Here is a 24,200-nt window from a genome sequence, read left to right as displayed (position 1 = left end):
TGCTTAATTACAGCTATGATAAAATCTAGGCTAAAGCATTAGAAGACTTTCTCAAAATTGCAAAGGGAAGGCTCCGGTTTTCCTTTCATCTCCGACATATATATATATGTCGGAGAAGGAAAGACAGCGGGGTCTGCCGTCCGGAATGTTGGGACAAACCCCAATACACTAGTCCAAACTTTCACTATAGCCGCCCTTAAGTAATAAAAATAAGAAATAGTCTTAATGTTCCAATCTGACTTTATGACGATGGGTTTGGGCTCGAAGTGACATGGCAGGTCACCGGACGTAGCCACGGTTCTGACAGAGGTATGAAATGATTATATGGCTCTCCTTGAAACAAAGATTAACCCGAGAAGCGGGGACAGGAGGGCAGCCTCTTTTGGATTGACGGAGTTAGTTAGTGAGTCGTTGGACGATCGAGTTATCGGGAAGTTCGTTGTCGAACCTGAATTCGCTGTCACCATCGTCTCGACCATCCTATTGCCATCACTCGTAGCCTCTGGTAGTGTCCACATTCGTATTGATAGAGATTGGCTACATTCGCGACGGTGAAGTAAGTGAAGGTTCATCGAACGCCCAAGTGCCAACCTGACTCCGACATATATGTAGTATATATGTACCATACATATTGTCTTTTTAACATATTTAGTAATTTAGTGTGTTCAGTAATTTCATGTTGCCCTTAATGTAATTACATGTTAATAAATAAAGAATTGTGTATATTTATTGATTTTGCCTGCGCACTGTAGCAGATTCTTGCTGGTTAAAAATACCCCTGTTGTGTCAAACGTCTGTCAAAACTAATTTCATAGAAAACATCGGCAAAGATATAGCATTATTTTATTACTTAAAATCTGCCTTATTTAGTCCTCTTCGATATTTTATCCATACTCATACGTTATACAACCTGCAAATCTTTTAACGAATAGGCTAAGAAATCCTTCTACAATGCAAAACAACGTTCGAAATAAGAGATACACTTTTAAGGATGAAAAGACTTGTGCTACCTCTTCCTAATCTAATTCCTATCCAGTGAGAATATAAATGAAGAACATAGCGAATAGCGCAGGAATTCTCGCAATTAGCTGATAATTTATTCGGCAAACCTAGCAATAAATTCATCTGCTAAAAATTATTCTTAACTTTTACAAATTAGAAAGCGAAAAACATCGCTGAATTCTCTGCGTGCGTATAAATTCAACGCGCTGGAAACATTTAGAGATTGTGACGCAATTGCATACGACTTACATAAACAGCGGCAATTTTTAATGGTCTTATTTCTCTCCTCTCCTTTCGTTAAAACTTCACCGACCGCTGGCGATTCAACAGCATACGCACGTCCGACCGGCAGCTCAGGCGCAGATTCTCCCTGGCGCCGGCTCTATTTCGGTTTAGACTCTCCAATTCCATTCTTTTCGCTCATCGCGAACGCTACGTTTTTCAAATTGGTATAAAACTGTGGAAGCTTACAAAGCAACGCAACTGACGCGACTGAGCAAGGTACCTTAGTACTAAATAACAAATTACTGTTCAATTAATAAGAAAGATCGTCGGCGACAAAAAGCCGATTAATAGGCTATCGGTCGGTAAGCGTTGGCGACAAAAAGCCGATTAATCGGCTACTGGTCGGTAAGCGTTGGCGACAAAAAGCCGATTAATCGGCTACTAGTCGGTAAGCGTTGGCGACAAAAAGCCGATTAATCGGCTACTAGTCGGTAAGCGTTGGCGACAAAAAGCCGATTAATCGGCTACTAGTCGGTAAGCGTTGGCGACAAAAAGCCGATTAATCGGCTACTAGTCGGTAAGCGTTGGCGACAAAAAGCCGATTAATAGGCTACTGGTCGGTAAGCGTTGACGACAAAAAGCCGATTAATAGGTTACTGGTCGATAAGCGTTGGCGACAAAAAGCCGATTAATCGGCTACTAGTCGGTAAGCGTCGTCCGCCCGGCAGCTCAGGCGCAGATTCTCCCTGGCGCCGGCTCTATTTCGGTTTAGACTCTCCAATTCCATTCTTTTCGCTCATCGCGAACGCTACGTTTTTCAAATTGGTATAAAACTGTGGAAGCTTACAAAGCAACGCAACTGACGCGACTGAGCAAGGTACCTTAGTACTAAATAACAAATTACTGTTCAATTAATAAGAAAGATCGTCGGCGACAAAAAGCCGATTAATCGGCTACTGGTCGGTAAGCGTTGGCGACAAAAAGCCGATTAATCGTCTACTAGTCGGTAAGCGTTGGCGACAAAAAGCCGATTAATCGGCTACTGATCGGCAAGCGTTGGCGACAAAAAACCGATTAATCGGTCGGTAAGGTGTTAATATTCAGAGACTTGAGAACGCTACAGAACCAACAAAGGTAAAGGACAATCCGTATTCGAATAACTTTCTATGGGTACAACGATAAGGTCGCTTTACGTAACTTGGATTTCCAAATAAAGCGGTGTCACATTGCACTGATACGAACTTGATACACGCGTTAGCTATATCGCTGCCGTAATGTATTAAAGCAGGTAACCTTCTTTTATTTTTAGCGCACGTTTTATGCACTCGGAGTATCTCGCAAAAAAAATGAAAATTCAGTTCTTGCTTACATGGAAGCGTTGATGCTCTTAGCCAGGAGGTGCATTTAAAAAAATGTCCTTTCTAATCCGATTTTAAATGGGAAATTTTCAACCACTCGATGAATTACGTTTGTAATTTCTGACTAGTCAATGAATTATATATACGTAGGAAGGAAATATTTCCACAACGAATCTAGCTTTCTAGTTATGAAATTCTGCAATATTTTCGCGGCATCGAGTCCAGCAAAATTGCAATTCCGAAAGTTATAATTTCACATATCGATGCAATTTATCACTTTGCGAAAGGGATGCTTTGCTCATGTCGCATAAGAAAATTTGTACATTTACTGTATGAGAGATACGAGAGACGAATATTCGAGAAAACTTGTCCCGACATCTGCGAGACATTTAACAATCAAAGTTAAAACAGACTTTTAGAAGACTTCCGAGTATTACGTCTCGGCTCGTCAATTTCCTTATTCGTCCATACCAAAATCAAAAGCGAAGAACAGAATAACAAACTGGAAAATTATCCAAGTTAGGAGAGGTCAGGAAAAATCTACGGAAGTTACGTAGATGATGTTTACGAACGGTGAAACGTTATTGTTGAGATTAAATATCGCGCAAGTATCACGGATATTGCATGCGAAAAATGTCCCGTGAATATTTCAGGAAACAAAAGAAAACGCATATTATAGTAAAAAAGAGATACAAAAGCACGATAAATTTACAGAAGAATAAAAACACGAAAAAGAAGTAATTTTCTTAAGAGTATCAACATTTAATCTTCGTAAATAGTTTAAATAATTTCAATAATTTAATTACCTTGTAATTTAAATAATTAATATTTAATTTAAATAATATTAAATAATAAAATAATTATAGTTTAAATAATCTAATTACGTGTAGATATTTTAAGGAACCTTAAGCATAGAAAATTCTAATTTCCGCCAAAATTTAATCAACTGAACGTAATCGAAACTTTCTGCCATTTCGCCAATATGAACGAAATAATGCTGCAACGAGTCGGTATATTAAAGGATGGTTTATTGTTCTATCGTGAAATAAATCTCACGGAGTTGATTAGCAAAGCAATATTATCGAACCTTTTCGTGTTAGAATTAAGAAATACAACGACGTATATCTTAAATAATCTTCACGTTAATTTCACGTTAATATCGGATTTCATTTTAATCGTACACGTGGATCGAGGATGCGATAAATTAGTCAAAGTGCAAAAAGATCGAACATAGATGGGGCAAAGATTATAATCTGTTAAACTGTCGCAATGTAGATGTTAATTTCGAGATAAAAGGCGATCAGTAAGCACGAATTGTTTTACAATGAGAATTCTTCCGTTAAATACGTTATTTGCAATTATTATTTGCATTTTAATTAACCAAATAGAGTACTTATTTCTTAGATAACGTTATTTATATCTGTCCATTGATAATATAAATACGAACAATGACGTCGACTCTCACTTTCTTCTTTAAAAATCTTAAACAAAATCTTAAGCGTAGACGATTACCTAACATTATCAGAACAGAGAGAATTTTTAAACATATTTTTCTATTATAGGTAAATTAGGGGAAAAATTAATTTGTAAATAAAACTACCTTTATTTACTACGTTATTATAAATAAATCATTTAACCTGCGGGTTTTAGTTCACATAGAGAAGAGTTTGAAAAATTTTGTAAACACGAACTTCTCAAAACTTTTAATTAATATCAGTTATGTATGCATGGTAACACGAGACTACTAAGTTAGTGGTACTAACAACAGCGCACTATTTACTTCCAGAGTTTCTGCATGATATGTTCAAAAGTTATGTGATAATTTTAAAGTTAATTCGTTTTTAGCGTACCTTTTATCAAATTAGAATCGCACGGTATCGACGCCCGAATACGACCAATTATTCTAATATTAGATCATTGCGTAATAAATGTCTCTTTTCGACGAGGCTCCTGTTCCAGTCATTTTTCAATTATAAAATATCTGACACTTCTTTCTACTTATACAGGGTGGTTGGTAACTGGTGGTACAAGCGGAAAGGGGGTGATTCTACGCGAAAAAAGAAGTCGAAAATATAGAATAACAATTTTTCGTTTGAGGCTTTGTTTTCGAGAAAATCGACTTTGAATCTTCGCTCGGTACGCGTGCACTTTACGTCTCGTTATAACGCATCTCACTGTAGATCGTTGTCTCTATGGAAAAATTAAAAAAAAAAAGAAATTTGTATTCTATATTTTCGACTTCTTTTTTCGCGTAGAATCACCCCCTTTCCGCTTGTACCACCAGTTACCAACCACCCTGTATAAGTAGAAAGAAGTGTCAGATATTTTATAATTGAAAAATGACTGGAACAGGAGCCTCGTCGAAAAGAGACATTTATTACGCAATGATCTAATATTAGAATAATTGGTCGTATTCGGGCGTCGATACCGTGCGATTCTAATTTGATAAAAGGTACGCTAAAAACGAATTAACTTTAAAATTATCACATAACTTTTGAACATATCATGCAGAAACTCTGGAAGTAAATAGTGCGCTGTTGTTAGTACCACTAACTTAGTAGTCTCGTGTTACCATGCATACATAACTGATATTAATTAAAAGTTTTGAGAAGTTCGTGTTTACAAAATTTTTCAAACTCTTCTCTATGTGAACTAAAACCCGCAGGTTAAATGATTTATTTATAATAACGTAGTAAATAAAGGTAGTTTTATTTACAAATTAATTTTTCCCCTAATTTACCTATAATAGAAAAATATGTTTAAAAATTCTCTCTGTTCTGATAATGTTAGGTAATCGTCTACGCTTAAGATTTTGTTTAAGATTTTTAAAGAAGAAAGTGAGAGTCGACGTCATTGTTCGTATTTATATTATCAATGGACAGATATAAATAACGTTATCTAAGAAATAAGTACTCTATTTGGTTAATTAAAATGCAAATAATAATTGCAAATAACGTATTTAACGAAATAACGTGTTAGAGATAAAAGAGTCGATTTCCTACAACCTTTTATAGAGTACATATTCCTAAAATGTAGTTGTAAATAATTTTAAAATATTTGTAAGGTATGTATCTTACAGCTGTAACGCGAGAAATCAAAAATAAAATTCAACAGTTAAAGGGAGAGCAAGAAGAAGAAAGAAATGTAAAAATTTCTATTTTAATAAACTTATTTTGCATTTAGAATTAAACCACGTTTAAAGATTTAATTTGTTCTATCGAGAACATTACGCGTTTTAATAGTACGTGACTACCGTGCCATAAGTTATTTAATTAAACTTCTCTGTAATTTAGCAAAACGCGGCAGAAAAAGAAAGAACAATTTTAATTAGAATTTACCATACTCATAGTTGACGATACAATGCAAAACATTTATACAATCTACAATACACAATTAAGACGATATACACTTTTATCGATTAAAATATAATTATTTTTTAATTAAAATCCTGTCAATGATAAGCGACACGCAGAATCTATCCGATAAATGCCAAAATTTACACCTACATAAAGATTACATATATTCTACTAAAAAGCACCAATGGAAAAAGTTACGCTTATCGTTAAAAGTATCAAAGCATTCGTGTTCAACCTAATCAGGGTTATGCACCAAATGCTCTCATTTGGTACTCCAATAATGGAAAGTATATGCCATGAAATTCAAGGTGAATCGATCGAGGCCTTAATACGTCCGAATTATTTAATCACGTTAATTTTAATCAAATTAATTAATTAGGGTGTCCTAAATAACTTTGACGTCCCCATTTGAACGAGCACACGGCTGATTAGTTTGAGGACAAAAAAGAAATGATATACGCATGACACACAATACATGGTTAAGCCTATCACATCGATCGTCCACTTCGTTGCTGACCAGTGATAGCTAAAGTAAATGTCAAATCCAATTTACGTCTTTCGATTATTTCCATCTTAATTCGTTTTCGGGAATAGTTAAATATATACAACTAATAACCAATGTATATTTCGTTTTCTATGTGCTTTAATTTTCGTATTTAAATTAAGTTGTTTATTAATGCGTTAGCTCTACGGAGCAATATTTCTTATAAAACCGTATTTATTATGTGTATCGAATTATTTCACATGACCTTTATCTATGTTATATGTGTTTAATATCTTCGAATTTGAATTTAATTCAATAATACTTCTCCAAGAAACTAACCTTTCTAATATTTTTTAATATTACGAATTCGTTCTTATTTCCTAATAAATATTAAGTCTATTATAAATATCATAAATGTGAGCAGGCTATTTGTGAAATCAAGAAAATTTATAAAAACGTAATATTTCTATGCAAAAAAGAACCCCAAAAAATTTAATAAGTATCAGAATCTCATTACTCCCATAATTCCATGTAATCAACTAACGGTTTTAAATATGCCCTCCCTTTTATTCATTTTTATTATTGAGATAATATATTTTATATTTCAAACGTTAATGAAATGCAGACATCACGAGTAGAGACACGATTAATTGTTAAGTAGGTTACATGTGATATGCATGTCCATAAATTAATGTACAAAGAAAAATTGGATTTCTAAAATCACATGGACCCTCGTACACTTGTAGCTCATACAACGATCTCATAAAGTTTCGAAAGAAATGTAATGAGTACACAATCGCGCAAACTACTTAACTTTGGACAACCTGTCCTTAACAACTGTCGAGATATAAACATTTACGCGAGAAAAGCTTCTTATTTCATAAAATTAGTTACAGACGCTGCCAAGCCCCTTATTACAAGCTTAACCAAAAGGGAGGTAACTCTCGTCTCATAAGAATCGAAACTTAAACGTAGAAAATATAATTGCAAGCAACAGAAACACTCACTCGTCAATTTCCTCCTCTTCTAGTAGAAGACTCATCTTTTCACTTGCGTGACTTTATTCACTGTAGGTGTCGACTCGAAGAACAAAGTTCAACTCAATTTACTGTAGGGGTGTAGTCCTTTCGATGATCCTCCGCAGGACTATACTTGCAGAGATGATAACGCTGTCGTACACGTTGCGCGCGCGCTCTTTCTCCTCACCGCATCAACATCCTTTTCACAGTGTGACATTTTCGCCTTAAGAGAATGACGTGATGTTTGAAAATGCGCCGCTAGGCGGCCCGCTTTCTCATTGGCGCACGTAGTACGGCTACATTTTTGTGCGCCAATTACAAATCTCTAATAACTCACGGCTAATATATAAACTGCGGATTTTCATGCACATGCGTACTTTTATAACGCTAATTAAATAAACGAAGTCTAAGTAGAAATCTATTACATCCACTGGATATTATAATAACTATTATGCTTTGGATATTTTGCACTTATATTTTTATATTTTTGCATATTATGTGAATTTTAGCAATTGTGAATTTCCTATAAATCTGCAGTTTACTAATATACTACCATTCTGTTTATGTACGAAGATGATTTGATTATATCACGTACTTTAAACAAAATTTATGTAACATGTAGAACATATATAGCATATAGTTAAAATGCTGCATAAAATGTGCTTGTTAATCATTTCTTACACAGATATAGAGATTAGAACATTATGTTATAAAATTTGATCTCTTTTTCTTATAAAAATATCGTTACATTAATAAAATGGTAATTTTTGAACTTTCAAAATAAAGATGCTATTATACACTACTTATTATTTGATATGTAAAATGTTATCTACTTTTTAAATAGCAAAATTAACTATTCAAATCAGTGAATGATTAAAGGAATTATTGTTAACCAGTTTAATAGATTCAAATAATTAGAAACGCGAATAACTACTACTTTTTTTCGTCTAAATTTGATTAAATTCGTTAATTAAATTAAATTCGTTGAAATAATTCCTTAAATAAGAAGTGGTATAGTAATTTATAATAAATAAAATGAATAAAATTTCTATTCGATTTGATTGTTATGTATTATAATAAGATTATGTAAAAAGCGGTAATAAGAATTTCACAGTACATTCTTGAACGAAAATATATTTTTTTTAATAAACGGTAACAGCTCTTACATAACGAAAACAAAATATAACTTAATAAACTTTAAATATAACTTCTTTATTAGGGTACATAATTAAACACTTTTTCCATATAAACAGGATCAGGGATTATTATTTTACTCAAGGATCACTATATTTTCAGGTAAATATACGAGGTAAATGCGGTATCATGCATCGATATTACTGTCACAAACTGCGTTTATTTTTATCATTAATGTATATTATTTATTATAAATAAGTTAGAAACATTGATTTCATTTTGGGCGTGGTAGGTGTTTACATTTTATACACACAGAAAGAATACTCAACATATTATGCTTTCAGAAAAATGTATACTTTTGACAAAAAATGATTTACAAATGAACTATAGCCACAAATTTGCGCGCCACTCGCACATTCTTGAATCAGGCGAAAGAAAGCCTGTTCGTCTCAATCAATTTTTATCTTTTGTTAAAATGTTTCATGCATTCTGCATACATATCATACATCTAAATTCATTCTCTCACTCCCATTCTTTCTCTCTTTCTCTCTCTCTCTTTCTCTCTCTCTCTCTTCCTCTCTCTCGCTCTCTCTCTCTCTCTCTCTCTCTCTCTGTCTCTCTTTCACCGCTCTCTCCCTTTCTGTCTTCCTTTTTCTGACTCTCATCCTCCTCTGCTCCCTCCATTTCTCTCTTTCTTTCATTTTTACTACCATTTGTCTCACTTTGAATACACATTTATTTCTTCTCCCTCACTCTCTTTAATCACACACTCTCACTGAAAACCAAGCAGTATTATTAATATTATATTATTATTAATATTATTATTATTAATATTATTATATTAATATTATTATTACTAATATTATTATTATTATTCAATATTATTTGTTATTATCTCTTAATATTATATTTTATTCAATGTATTTATATATTTTTTCTTTCATATAAACTCAGTGTTTCAACCAAAGTGGGTATGACATACGCTGCCCAGTGTGCGTGAGGTGTTAGCTGTATCAGGGTTAGACATTCAGGATATATGTGTCCAGACGTCATACCCTAATTCACTGATTTAACCAACACCATAAAGTTTATTGTGCAAGTACTCTCTAGGTTTGTGCAAAGCAGTTTCTATCACCTTTATACAAATATTCTTTCGGCAGAACATCAAAAGGTGGCACAAACAGCAGTTAATTGAACCATTAGAGAATACAAGCAGTGGGCAGCGCGCTAGCCAGCATGAGCGAGCGCAGGCAGTGAGCAGTTCATACATACATACACTGTAATCTGGATACAATGCGAACTAGGGCCATACGTTCTTAAACCATGTCCCTAGATGCGCGATGCTGTGTCAATAAGCGAGGGCCGGATGAAAGGAAAACCAGTGTTGTAATTAAGACTTTTACGTCGTTCGTAAATTGCAGACTTATAACTGTATGGTATGAGATCGCAGCCCTCACGTTTTTTACACAGCCTACGGAGAAAAAAGACAGCAGAAGAATCTGCAACCTTTCACCTCCTAAATTACCTAAAATCACATCAAACAGATGTTTTCTAATAATTTCTTAATATTGAAGGGTGGTAAAGTTTCCTTCTTGTTGGTTTTATGTTGCTTTCTTCAATGCTAACCTATGTTTCATTTTATATATTATATATAACAATATTTATACGATGAATTATGAATTTGAGTCACATGCAGAAAGAACTTTGACTTGCTTCTGGCACAGATAAAAAAACACTTTGGCTTTTTGCATCTAAGAAAGGACTGCAATAAAAACACCACACTAGTAAATGGCACTAAAATTGCTCTCACTTGTGTCACCGACTACTTGTGATTAAAAAGCATTTGTCCTTCTTCTCTTCAGTTTCTTGCTGAGATCTCTTGATTTGAGATGAACACTTGGACAGACATTTTATGGCATGGCTGCACTCTATCTTATACGTTTATTGATGTGTTGCTCGTGGTATTATTATATAAAAATTAGACGATTACGCAGTCAGCCAGGCATGATTGACTAAACTAATCTATAAAAAGGTAATAAATTCAACAAATAGAGTACGAAACTAAATCAATTTGTTGGTATTGACAGTGAGAAGGTTAGGAAAGAACGTATAACGCTCAGATTTAGGTCCATATTTGTTCATCGCTGTTACCTCCGTTATAAATTTTACTAATCAATAGTTGGTACACTTGTAATGGAGCAGCGACAGTACGCTGATGGCACCACAAATTACTGTTCATTTTCTGCCTTTTTCGTCTTTCCCATTTCTAACTTAACAGAGTTCACACTGATACCTTGGTCAGGGTATAAGAAAAATTCTTGAGTCCATCCTGAATTTTGTGTATTGCCATCTAAACCAAATTATACTCTTTTAAGTTTAACTGCAGAATGGTGTCTTTCACTGCTGCAAATACAAATCTGATGTTTTCTGTATCTGTAAGAGAAAACAAGTGTAAACATTTATAATTTATGAACTTGAACAACAATAATGTAGTTAATCAGTTAATTAAGCAAAAAGCATTAGTGACCATTAAAAATCGTTTAGAAACGTTGAAACTTTGAGTAATTAATATCTTTCATTGAATAGTAATACAACAGTATATGAAAAATCAACTTACCCTTAAGTGAAGGGTGAGAATAAATTTGAAGTTCATACACATGCAACATGCAATTTTTATCTTCTATGTATAAAAATTCACAAAAACACTGACACATATATGATATAATTTATATTATAGGAATCATTAAAGAAATTAATTATATTGCAGAATGATATATTTAAATTAAATAACTGAAGCACATAAATTTATAACAATCTCTATAATCCTTATCACTGACAATTGAACATAACAAATTAGAGAAGTTACAATTAATTGCAGAAATTTTATAAAAGTATATATAATAGAAAATAAAACTATATATGTAATGCAATAGTTATCACATGCCATTGAAGAACAAAGTATGTTCCACACTCCCACAAACGTGAAATATACACTGCTTGAAACAATTAGGGGACTGCTCTTACAAAGTATTCTGTTACATCGATCAAGCAAATAGAAGTAAAGAAATCTTCCAGGCTTGATATACTGAAATGTTACTCGTATGATTCTGTGATAAGAATTGACTTTAAGATAATAATTAAACAAAAATGTACAGACACAAAAAGTAGGTATAAAGATCAAAATGAGTGGTATATCATCCTTTAATTATTTTCAGCAGTGCGTTATTGTTTTACACATTTAACTGTGCTTTGTTAAATGAATTACAGAAACCTGTTATTGAAAGAATGCATAACATTCTTTAGTAGCATTTTTTAAAATAAAATAAATTTGTTTAACTAAATTTAGAAACTTAAGAAATTATTACATTATGATCAAACAGTATGTGCAAATAAATATGGTTTGTATAACCCATGCATTAAAACTTTGTGCAGAGCATAGTATTCCTTCCAATGACCTTGTAAGTTTAGCACTTATGAATTAAAATTAAAACCAGTTATGAAATTGATCATACTAATCTAAGTTCTGTTATATGGTATTCTGCACGATTAAAATATATTATATCTTATGATAACTGTTTTGAATTTCGTTAATTAAATAAAAGTACTTTCTTTTACTAGTGAAATAATATGGTATTACTGAAAAAAACTACTTTAGTCAATCTGTAATACTAATAAACCAAATATTTTTTTTACTATGTTTCACTGCATTTCACTTCAGTAACAATTGATTATTATTGATTATTATTGTTGAAATGATTTATGCGTGAACAATATTATGCAGGGAACAGATTGGCAGTCTCAAAATTTTGCACACAGAATATGTTACTCTATTATTACTTCTGACTTTCCAACACATGACTAAAGATTAATAGTCATTTTGTAAAAAATCTGTATATATTCGCAATAAAAGAAACACATTGAAGATCATATGTAAATGCAAAAATTGTCCTTTAGGCAAGATTAAATTCTTTAAGTGCAGTTTGCATAATTGTATCTTTAACGGCACAAAATACAAGCTTAATGTTTTCCGTGTCTGATGAATAATCCCATAAGCGCAGCATGCAATAATAAACCACATTTTAATGTTAATATCAATTTAAAACAACAAATCAGACAGAAAATCAATCCAATAGTATGTTTAGATTATTAACTATGATGATTAATAAACATTCAAAAAATAGGTAATTAAGAAGTTTTTAAAATTAAATTGCACAATAGTATTAGTTTTGACACTATAAAATAGATTGATTTTCCTGAAGTAAATAACCATTAAGATAAGAATTACGCACCTGCTGTAGAATATAGGCAACATGCAAATTATCTTACACAACATACATAATGTTAAGAAGCAAAAACAAATGCACATTAGCATCAATTACTAACAGCCTACCTGTGGCACACGTAAAGTGTGAATATATAATCTTCTCAATATCTGGATTCAATTCGACAAACATCTGTAAAATGAATTCTCTAGCAGGTATGGCATCTCTTTGTGGGCCTGTGAAATATATAAGCAAGCATACGAATTGACAATTACTTCTATTTATATTTATTCAAGCACATACTATCTTTTTTCTCCCAATTTAATTATGTAATATCAGTGGGATATTATTTTAAAATCTGATTGAAACCAATTCAAATATTAATTAATATTAATAACATAAAATTACAAGACTTATACTACCTATAATAAAATACTTTTAGAACACAAAAATATAATAATAACAGAAAACTAAAATTAATATCAATTATTTTACTACAATATATAAACTAATATATATTAAAATGATATGTAAAGATTAAAGAGAAAATTAGATACAGAAGGTAAAAATTATGTTTTCATGGAGAAAAAAAAATTTTTTTTTGAATGTTGAAACTATTATCAAATCCACTTTATCTGGTTTACTAAATCAATAAAGTTTATATCCAAATCCAATAAATACTGAAGGACAAATTATTCAATTAGCTCTATTAACTCTCAAAGAAACCTTTTAAAGCTATTATCAGTCAAATACAAATCTCTTATGTAAGTTTAATATACGTTTTCATTTTATCAGATTAAGAAAATATAACACATTTTAATTAGATTATTTAAATTAGATCTAATTAGATACGCCTGGAAAGTTCTAAGGAATGTTTATGTCAAAATGCTTTGAAATCAATTGTAAAGTAAATAAATTTCCCTAAAGTAAAGCTAAAATCTCTATTTATGTATGTAAGTTGTTCTGGTATGGTTTTATGGAAAAGTTGTATCACTTATTATTGATAAAATGAATGAAAGGTAATGTCGAAATACAGAAAATAGCTGTTCTATAATACAGAAAGGGTTAAGCTTTAAGGATACAGTTACAACTTTATGATGTATAGTTACTGGCTCAATTTAGAAAATTCTCTACAAAACATCTACAATTTCTGCCATGATGTGTTATATTTAAACAGACCTGTCGCACACGTGAAGTGAGAGTAGCACATGCGGTCAGGATCAGGATTCGTACTGAGATACACCTTTAAGATGAATTCCCTTGCTGGTACATCTTGTTGTTTAGGGCCTATACCATACAACTTGTTCACTTACTAATAATAAACTGAATAGTATGCTCCAGAGTAGTGCGAAATAATTCTAAGCCTGATTCTCTGAACGTATTGACAATTCATCCGAAGGTGTTTCATATTTCACATTTTATGATATACTTAATAATATTATGATATTATAACTTCTATATTACTTTAAGAGATAAAGAGTCAGTTTTATTAATTTTAATAAATATAAATAAAATTTTTAATAGAAACACAATATTGACTGAATAATTTATAAGAAAGGGAAAGATATAAATTTACTAAATATTTTAGGGGTAATAAATATATAACTTATACGAGAAGTATCAGTACGAGTAAAAAATATTTTTTTCAATTGATTCGAAATGTTATTAAAGAATTTTCACCAAGTTATAACCTATCTATACCCTACTGAATTAATCGTTTAGAAATTATTTCCTTTTCTATTTTATTTGCGAAAGTTTAAGTTCTCTGCGATATATTTTAAAACATGGTAATTCAATTTATTTTTCTATTTATTAAGGATAAAATACTATATGAAAAGTATTTCCAAATCACTAGTAACGAATTATAAAGATTTAATAAAAATGAATGAAAAATCAAATACCTATGTATAATGTTGGAATAATTACATTAACTAGAAATATAAAAATTAAAAATCTATTTGCAATGTTCAATAATGGAATTGTCTGCTGTGTTTTAAAAAATTAATTCATCTTCCTGGATAGAATAAAGAAACATAATCATTTCTGAAGATAAAATTCATTCTGAACCGAGTATATTAAAATTAACAAAGATTATCAACCTTTATTAATAACTTATTGAATTTTATTATGTGTTTGTATGAGAACATTTTATGTAAAATCACATCTCGAATCAACTGGTAGATTTTCGTTCACACATAATGAACAATAGTAAACATCTAGTATGTTACATACAATGTTGTACGTATCAATCTAAAGATTCACAAACATTAATAAGTTTAATGTTGTGAATGTTGTTATACAGTATAATTTCCAAAAGTAAATATTAGTATTATGTACCTACCATTATATTCAGGAAAATAGTCAACAAGATGAGAGTACATAATCTTCTCCTCGAGCAGATCTTTCTTGTTTAGGAACAGAATAACAGAAGACTGTTGAAACCAAGGATATGTAATAATTGTTTTGAACAAAGCCTTACTTTCTTCCATTCGATTCTGGAAAATGGTAATAACAAGTTAGAATGATATGATTCAATTAATGATATGATTTATATGGGTAAACTAAAAAATAAGAGAAAGATATTGTAATAGTATTTACCTCATTTTCCGATTCAAACAAAATTTGATCATATTCACTTAAAGCTACTAAAAAGATGATAGAAGTGACATTCTCGAAACAGTGGATCCACTTCCTTCTTTCTGATCTCTGTCCACCAACGTCTACCATCCTGTAAAATATACTTATGTAATATTGTTCATCTTTTCACTTATGACTTAAATATTTGCTACAATATTAATCAAACTAAAGCGCAAACTGTTATCCGATATTTATCAATTTGTTAAGTGCAGTTTGTAAATAATTCCTAATTTCACATTCAGAATTTAAATTACTCGTACGATTCATTAGTCAAATGTCAAATGTAATATTTACAAAATGATATTTCCTGAACAGAAATTTCATGGAAAAACATGCAAACAATGAGCTATTTAAAGCAAACGAAGGATAAAAATTGAAGAGAAAAAAACAAAAAAAAAAAAGAAAGGAGAACGAAACAGGAAGAATCAGCTATAAAATATGTAGTAAATAACATCCTGTTTTTTTTTTTTAATAAGAAGTTATCTACGTGTTCACTCACCTTGTCAATTTTTTAAGGTACATATAGTAAATATTACTATTATTACGTTAAATTATCAATGATAACTTATTATTAATTACCTGCTACTTCTATTTTACCTCTGTAACTTATAAAGTCTATTTCCATACGTGATAACTTACGTATAAGAGAATATTATTTACATTACAACAAATCGCGATAATACTTAAGAAACTATATACGATCGAGAGAGAAAAAAAAATGATTAACATAAATAAATGGTATTGCGATAATGTACAGACAAAAAATACATGACACGATAGGAATAAAATAAAAGTGTCTACCCGTATTAAAAAAAAACTCACACAGGTATTTCGATACTAATCCATTACTCCAGGTTAGTACGATACTAAGTTAGTATAGTATACTTCTAAACGTATAGTCAAGTTCAAGTAATGTGTGTTAGTACCTAAATATGATGGAGTCCAGATCAAACGGATATTCTATAATGCCAGTAGTAGGAGCTCGAGCCCGAAGAATGTCTTGTTCGGTAGGAAGGAAGTCAGGCTTTTCGATACGTTCTAGGTCACTAAGATAACTGCAAAACAAACGAAGCCACAGTCTGATAGTGCATGCCCATGCATGTATTAAAGGTGATTACGAGGAGAGGAATATCGCAAAACATTTGACACATGCTCGTTGTCCCCAGCCTGTAAGAATTCTCTCAAATGCAAAGTTCATTGATTTATTCTTACAGTTTTATGACACAGTAACTGACAGTGGGACAGTTTACATTGTTTACCGCAAAGCTATTATGTTCCTTGTAAATAAATACGATTGATCGAGAGAAGACCGTGTGCGTCCATACTCCGCTGGAAGAGGAACACCTTGCGTTGTGTCTTCTCTCCGCATACAGAGCACGAAATTTTCTCGTCGTCGCGAGAGACGAAATTTCGTACATGGGAACTTAGCACCACGGCACGTCATAAAACCGGAGGTATCAATGGAACTCGCGACACGCCAGTGAGAAAGGAGAAACGAAACGAATGATGGATTCCATGTACAATGAAATCGGTGAGTCACAATACATGCAGCCACGATGCAGAAAGAGTCCAATGTAAGTAGATCACAGGCACAGGCAGCGTCTTCCTTTGCATGGCGAGACATACCTAAATCGAATTTCTTCCAAGTCAAAAGGATATTCAATTATACCAGTAGTAGGCACTCTCACACGAAGAATGTCCTGTTCTGTTGGGAGGTAGCCCCTTGCTGCGACTCGATCTATCTCCAATAGGTAACTGAAACATCATGTTCTCAATACCTGATACATGGAACATCTGGCATTCCCAAATATTATAATCTCGTTCAACGAACAAATATCGAATCAACCAGATATCGAGTAAACCATTCACATGAGTAAATGGATCGCTTATTAAATAGAAACCTAGCAGTCGGTGCAAACCTTCAACGTTCTATCAAATATTTCTTTACAACGGATTCTTCATATTTAGACGTTACACGCGTTTAACGTTTCACACAGGCCTGTACTTGGCGGCTGCGTATTCGACTCGTTTAGGGGCCGACACGTTGGGACTGCTAACCGAACAATGACGTCGAGTGGAACGAGATGAAAAAAAGATACGCTCTCCTCAGGGGCAAGTAGATGGCAAAGACACGTCCAGACGGTACTTACTACTTAGCGGAGTCTGTGAGCTGATATTCTCGCCTGCGGTCGTAACACTCTTGGATACCACTATCCGCCCATAAATCTTTGATTGCTTCTACGTATGGACTTTCAAAGGTTGTAACTGTCTCGAAGTCCACGCTTCGCACGAGTTCTGCTTTTTCCTAGGATCGCATGGAAACAACACATTTTTCAGTTGCACTTGGTTACCATAATTAACACGGGTAGAAGGGAGCCCAGGGTCACCGATAAAAATACTCACTATATTCGCAGATGAGGCGTACTGGATCTTGAGGAGGTCCATCGCCCGGATCATGGACTGCATGGCCATGAAAATGTTTTGGTACACGAGTTTAATGAACCCCCTCTTGTCATCGTCCGAGTAACCAGACCCGTGGATGATTCTCATCTGTTTAATGAAGGTGGATTTGCCGGATTCACCAGTACCTGTAACAAGTTTGTGAATCATTAACGAGCGAACGTTGCCGAGGTAATCGACTTTTTCTGGGTTACTCGTACTTTCACGATTCGGCTTAATCGACCGATGAATTTATAAATTTCATTCATACGTAACGAAGGTGTTCCATCGCGTGCGTTACGTTTGCCATTACGTATTATTAGGATAAATCGGCTAAAGCTGTGTATTTACTGGAACAAATGTTACCAGATGGTACGTATGTGTGAAATCTGTCTGTGAAACGTGCGATGTACCAGTGCTGTTTTGTAGCGGTAATTGCAATCAATTTATTTCTTAAGAAAATAATCATTTTTCTAGAAATAAGTTTCGATAGAATGTAAATACACCGTTGGCTATTTTCTACAAATGGCTTTCTACTGTTTTTTGTTTTTTTCTCTGGTTACTTTATTACAAATTATCGTGTCGTACGTAATACTAAAGGCACTAAGTAAGGTAAAGTTTGCCATTTTTCAGCAAATGTACGTATAACGATTAGGTGTCTTAATATTTACAGCCAACAACGTACTGTGATGTATCTTTGTGGTCAATTTGACGAATCAATTTAATAAATCAGTAGATAGATTCCATCAGGTAATTAGGAAGTTAACCAGATAATTAGGAACCACAGTTAAAAATTTCATTCGCCTATTTCCACGGCTATTTATAGAAATATCATCTTGTAATAATTACGAACTGATAAATATAACACTTACAATCACAAGCTTTTAAGACATTTTAATTTGAGACGTTTCCAAAAAAGAGATCCATCTTTTTTCAGGATTATTCGATATTATTGGTATCCGTGTAGCAATTCAATCGAGAGTGCAATTATTTAGTTATATCAAAAATAGCAGCACCTATGTCAAGTATTTTCAAATTTTAGAGTGTCGATCATCGACTGATGTCGTAATAAATAATCAGAGCAGGTTTTACTACATTTGGCTACGTTCCTTTCAGAATATTTAACGTTACTTTGTATTCTATATTTAAATAAAAAATCCTATATCACGTAGAGTGCAGAATATAAATAAAAACAAAACACTAAGATTAAGTAACTTTAATTTTTAGATCCAATTCCATGGCTGGGTTTCGTCTCGTTCAAGTTATCTAAATTCAGCACACTTGAAACGTTTCTTCGGGTTTTAAGCGAAGTTAGAATTCTCTTAGCCATTCTTTGTTATTTCTTCAACTAAAAAGAAAAATGGTTATTAGATAACGTTCTATTTCCAGCGTCGACCTTCTCTTAATTATTATACGAATTCTCTAAGCTAAGTCGACTTTTACCTAACTTTCGGTTTAATCGTAGCGAGCAAATCATCGACCGTTTTTGTAAACATTCTAAGACGATTTTTATATTCTTTTTTATGTCTTATGGCCAGCTTCGGATATTTTTACGATGTTTTCAGGTATCCATTTTTTATTAAGTATCAGTCGAAGCTACTTGCCACTCGTTACTCAACGATTCCGAGCCGATTAATATCGATGTTTACGTAATCGAGGCTTTAAAATCGTTATGCGTGCCGAATTTTTTCTGCGAATGCAAATCTAAGGTTATGTAACGAAAGGAGCGTAAAAAGCATAAACAAAGAATTTTGGCGTTAACCAATAGGTTACCAATAGCAATTAAAGCAAGTAGCACGGTACTGCGTGTTAAGTGACGATATTTGTGCTCGTACACAAGCAGCGTTCAACAATCAAACACGTAAACTCAATTATTATACGCCGCCACACTTTGTCAAATAGTGCGTCGTAAACTGCATTAAAGCAGAATCGAATAATTTGAAAATATCATCGATACTTGTGCGATCAAAGAACGAGAGAAAGTATCGATTGCAACAAAGCGCTGGTGCTCGCTATTCGATAATTAATACAGCGATCCAGTTACTCATTTCTGCCTCGTATCTTGGTGTCTGAAAGGGAAACAACTGAAAAATAGGTAATATTGAGTCGTCCTGCTTCTATGTACAAACCGTTCCAATGACAAATATCGTATTACATTATCACTCGTTAATAGAATACGGATGTACGGCTGTCTACAAACATTACGAGTTATTAACGGTTGCGTAAGTTACTCGGCGGGTCGCATATTAATACTTGCATTTGCATGATCCGCGTTGCTCGGTTCGTAGCAAGAAACGGCCAAAGTTCCCGTGAGAACACGTGGACGACAAAAGCCGGCCCAACGATTTTCCAAGCGACAGCTACGCGTATCGAGAATCGAATCGACGCCGCCGCGTGTTTCGAGTTGGCCGACCTCCGCCGACCTCCATCGCTCGTTCGACAATTTCCGCGCAGCGGCCGATGCGCGCCTCGTGCTTTTCCGGATCGCCGGCGGAAGCATACGAACATCTACGACGAAAAACCGAACCGCCAACCCGAAATGGGAAGTGACACCAACACCAGGGACGTACCATCGTCTGTCTTCTTCCCTGTATCATTTCATATCCGATTCTTTGAATTATGTGAAATTTCATAAAAATATCGGCTCATGTCCTTATTTTTCAACAGTATCTTTTCCTGTCGGGTCCAGTCTGTATTTTGGCCATACGATAGAGTATAAAAATGACAGGAAATTTAACGTTAAAGTTTTATGTTGGTATATTATGAATTTCGGTAACTTTTGCATTGAGACAATCTTTTACCGGATTAGCAACGCTCGTTTTGTAAATTTACATTTCCTTTTTATACTTCTCGTTTTATAAATTTTCTTCTGGTCGCCATTGTACTAATTTCTTCTTCTCTCTGCGTCTATTTGGATATTACTCGGGTCTAATTAATTAGTATGTAAATGCTACAATAAATACTATGGTGTGGTTTTGCGGCCACCGTGGATAATTACGTTAGTACATTCAATCAGAAATTAACATACGGAATCACTTTTGTAAAATATTTTTACGTCATAATTGCAGTTGGAACTTTCGAAATTTATTATATTATAGTTTAACATATTTTCTGTTGAGTTTACTAGTTTCAGTTAATTATGTCTGCGGAATATGCATTTCTCTTTAACACAGCAAAAACGTAGTCAGAGATTTTATTAAAATTTTAATTAAAACGTTTCGTTATTAATTTTTTTAACTAATAATTTTACACGCTTGTTGCAACGATTTTTCTACGAATTTGCAAAACTCGCGCACGGCTACTATAAGAATAAAAATTACTTTGCGCTATCCTTTTTTTGAGGGGCGGGGGGTTTAAGTTTCAAGCAAAGTCTTCATATATGTACAACGAAAAATCATAGTGACGTAAATAAACCGTTATTTAATATTACAAAATAATGTTCTGTGTTTATCATTATACAAATTTATATTTTTTTCAGGTCATAAAGACGCATCGCGGCAGAGAATAAAGTTATAACTAACTTAATTATAAAAGTAAAACCACCATACTTTTAAGAGCTGAAATACACGATAAAATTCTCAATATTTTCATTTACATCGTTATGATTTTCAGCCTGTCATATACTGTTCGAATTTACTTATTAATGATAATAAACACCTTCCAATACATCGATAATGAACAGAAAATTACACGTAAATCGTTGCGGAATAATTTGAAGGAGAGAAGAATCCAACGAAAATTCAGCGAGGACTCTGCAATCGAATTAACACGAATTTCAGTCGAACTTTCCAGTCACAATTCCGCTGTAAATAGTCGATGCTATGATATCTCGCAGCCGCTGCTATAATGGAGCAATAATTCGCTCATAAACTAACACTATCAGCCGTTGCAACTAGTATATACCATTTCTTTTCCTCTTTCTTGCTAATAATAACGCCGACATTAAATAGGTTGCAAGCCGATTAATTCGACCCTTATCGGATCATACGCTCGGAAGTGTGCAAATGAATTTTTTCCGCAAGGAGTTGCTCGCCATTTAATCGAACCGTGCTTTAAGTGAGCTGTTCGATTTGATAATCCATGAAATTATCCTTGTCATTCTCGTTGCAGATTGTCACCTGTATAAACTGCCGAACCGTTCGTTTACACCTTTTTGCTCTTTATCCAAGTTAGCTGAAAGCTGGCCATCGAACTTTCTGCAAACGTTTCTTTACTTTGTCATCGCTGGTAGCTTTTCATTCGGATAATTTGAACCAGTCGACTCGAGCAAGACGAAATATTAACCTTTGACTTGTAGCTATTATCGCAGATATTAGCTAAATGCTAAACAGCAATTTTTCAAATCGACCTAATCAAACCAATTTTAACCACCACGAGGTTTTCTAAGACCACGAGGAACTTGGATGTTTCTTAAAATCCTGCAGTCACGTTCATGCTGAAGATTGTAACGGAATTCTATCTGATAACAAAAATTGATGCGAACTGTAACTTTAGTTGTAATGATTCGTTAAATTATAGAGAACCTTTTGTAACCATAGAGTCTGATTATACCAGCCTCTGATCCCGAGCAACTTGACTGTAAATACAAGTACGTTACATGTGCTTGTTACGTGTACACCGAACTATATCTCAACTTACAATATTTACTTATGTTTGTATTTATCGTGTTAGATCATTAGGTAAACGTATGGAAATATTTACACTATGTTTCGGATTTATTTTGCCACGTGAAATTATCTTTCACCTGGTTGTATCATCAACCGAGTTTCTCGGAAGCCAAACCGATCAACTCAACTCTTTATCAGCCTCGCAATTATGCTACATACGTGTACGCCTAATGTTTGCCTTTTGAAATAAATTACTCGTTTCCATAAGCTGATTCATTGCAAGAAGATAACGTAAATGACAGCAAAGTCTAAGGCAAGATTTAAAAAAGTAGTTTAGCAACATCACTTTCTTGGTGTTGATCAATCTCGTTTCTCAACATCTCGGTTGCAAGACACTGTGCATGTACAATGGCTACAAAGATTACTGCGCATACTATTGCAAATACTATTCGCACAACATAGCATTAAATATAACATTTACATAAATTTCGTGTTATTCAATGTTATACAAATTTGACATATGGGAAAGTAAAACGCATGTAAAATCTATTTAAAAAAATGCTTCGTTCAGTGTCCTTGCTGTACATCTCAATATTGCTACGTGACACTGTCTGTATTTGGTGAACAGTCAATGTTCGTTTAAGTAGCTGGTAATGAACTCGTAAAGTACGGGGCCCAAGCGAAGAAAGATGTAGAGAAGGATGAAAGAAAAGTAAAGAATAGAAGAATGAATAGAGTCCAGACTGTCGCACAAATTTCTGTTATAAAGAGAAGCTGCTTTGTGGTGTGAACCCTATTGACCTACCATTCACGGTACAGCACACAATTCTAAAGTGGTACGAAATTAGATGAACCAATTATTGAAAAAGGTTGAAAATATCCAAAGAATTGAAGAAAGCACATATCCAGTTCAGAACAAAGTGGGTGAAACAGGCTGAAATTTATCAGATCAGATTTACCAGACATATGGGGTCTAGAAATATGCTAAGCATTTATCGAAAGCAATTTTAGCATTTATCGAAAAATCAATATCTTCGTATGAACAAATTTGTATAATTGCCTTGAGTGCTTAGTAACGAAGATCTGTAATCGATGTTTTATACAAGTTCATTCAGACAGAGTAAAAAATATACGTGTAAAAGGACGCGTCTTTCAGTTGTTAAAAAGAAATTGTTTCTAATTTGTTCCCCTTAGTTTTGGTGAGGAAATGTTTGTATTATTCGCTTTTTGCGCGCTGGAAATATATTGATATAAAATATGAAATAAGACAAATCTCATGATTTGTACAAGAATCACATACAAATTGTTTAGTTTGCGATATAAATTCTAATTATATGGTATAGTTTCCAATTTGTTCCCCTTAATTTTGGTGAGAAAATGTTTGTATTATTCGCTTTTTGCGCGCTGGAAATATATTGATATAAAATATGAAATAAGACAAATCTCATGATTTGTACAAGAATCACATACAAATTGTTTAGTTTGCGATATAAATTCTAATTGTATGGCATAGTTTCTAATTTGTTCCCCTTAATTTTGGTGAGAAAATCTTTGTATTATTCGCTATTTGCGCGCTGGAAATATGTTGATATAAAATATGAAATAAGAAAAATCTCACAATTTGTACAACAATCACATACAAATTGTTTAGTTTGCGATATAAATTCTAATTGTATG

At 33.2% G+C, this 24,200-nt stretch overlaps 2 protein-coding genes across 2 annotated transcripts in view; both read right to left on the bottom strand.

Annotated features, from left to right (window-relative positions):
* LOC100744007 (uridine phosphorylase 1) overlaps positions 1–7,657 on the bottom strand; it is a 48,599-nt gene extending 40,942 nt beyond the window's left edge. Inside the window, exon 1 of the mRNA XM_003486381.4 lies at positions 7,433–7,657. Within this exon, the coding sequence (XP_003486429.1) occupies positions 7,433–7,467 (35 nt within the window). The 5' untranslated portion in view covers positions 7,468–7,657. The remainder of the gene's footprint in view (positions 1–7,432) is intronic.
* A 980-nt stretch (positions 7,658–8,637) lies between these two features.
* Positions 8,638–18,087, bottom strand: LOC100743887 (guanine nucleotide-binding protein G(q) subunit alpha). The gene is made up of 8 exons (XM_024364851.2): positions 17,881–18,087; positions 17,628–17,782; positions 17,104–17,232; positions 16,404–16,532; positions 15,439–15,568; positions 15,182–15,335; positions 12,969–13,076; positions 8,638–11,011 (listed from the first exon to the last, which is right to left on the bottom strand). Exons 1-8 carry the CDS (start codon positions 18,085–18,087, stop codon positions 10,929–10,931), a joined length of 1,095 nt encoding a protein of 364 aa, XP_024220619.1. The 3' UTR covers positions 8,638–10,928.
* Between the last annotated feature and the right edge of the window lie 6,113 nt (positions 18,088–24,200).

This window comes from Bombus impatiens, unplaced genomic scaffold (genome assembly GCF_000188095.3).
Source record: "Bombus impatiens unplaced genomic scaffold, BIMP_2.2 scf_0109, whole genome shotgun sequence".
NCBI lineage: Eukaryota > Metazoa > Arthropoda > Insecta > Hymenoptera > Apidae > Bombus > Bombus impatiens.
The sequence above is the reverse complement of the archived record's forward strand: the minus strand, read 5'-3'. Positions and strand labels throughout refer to the sequence as shown.

Excerpts from the sequence above, each read along its gene's own strand:
- LOC100743887 (XM_024364851.2), bottom strand. The coding sequence starts at position 18,087 with ATGATTCACAAACTTGTTACAGGTACTGGTGAATCCGGCAAATCCACC. Across the intron at positions 17,233-17,627 it reads CTCACAGACTCCGCTAAGTA|TTACCTATTGGAGATAGATC; the intron begins GTAAGTACCGTC and ends ATGATGTTTCAG. Across the intron at positions 11,012-12,968 it reads ACACTTTACGTGTGCCACAG|ATACAGAAAACATCAGATTT; the intron begins GTAGGCTGTTAG and ends TTTCTCTTACAG.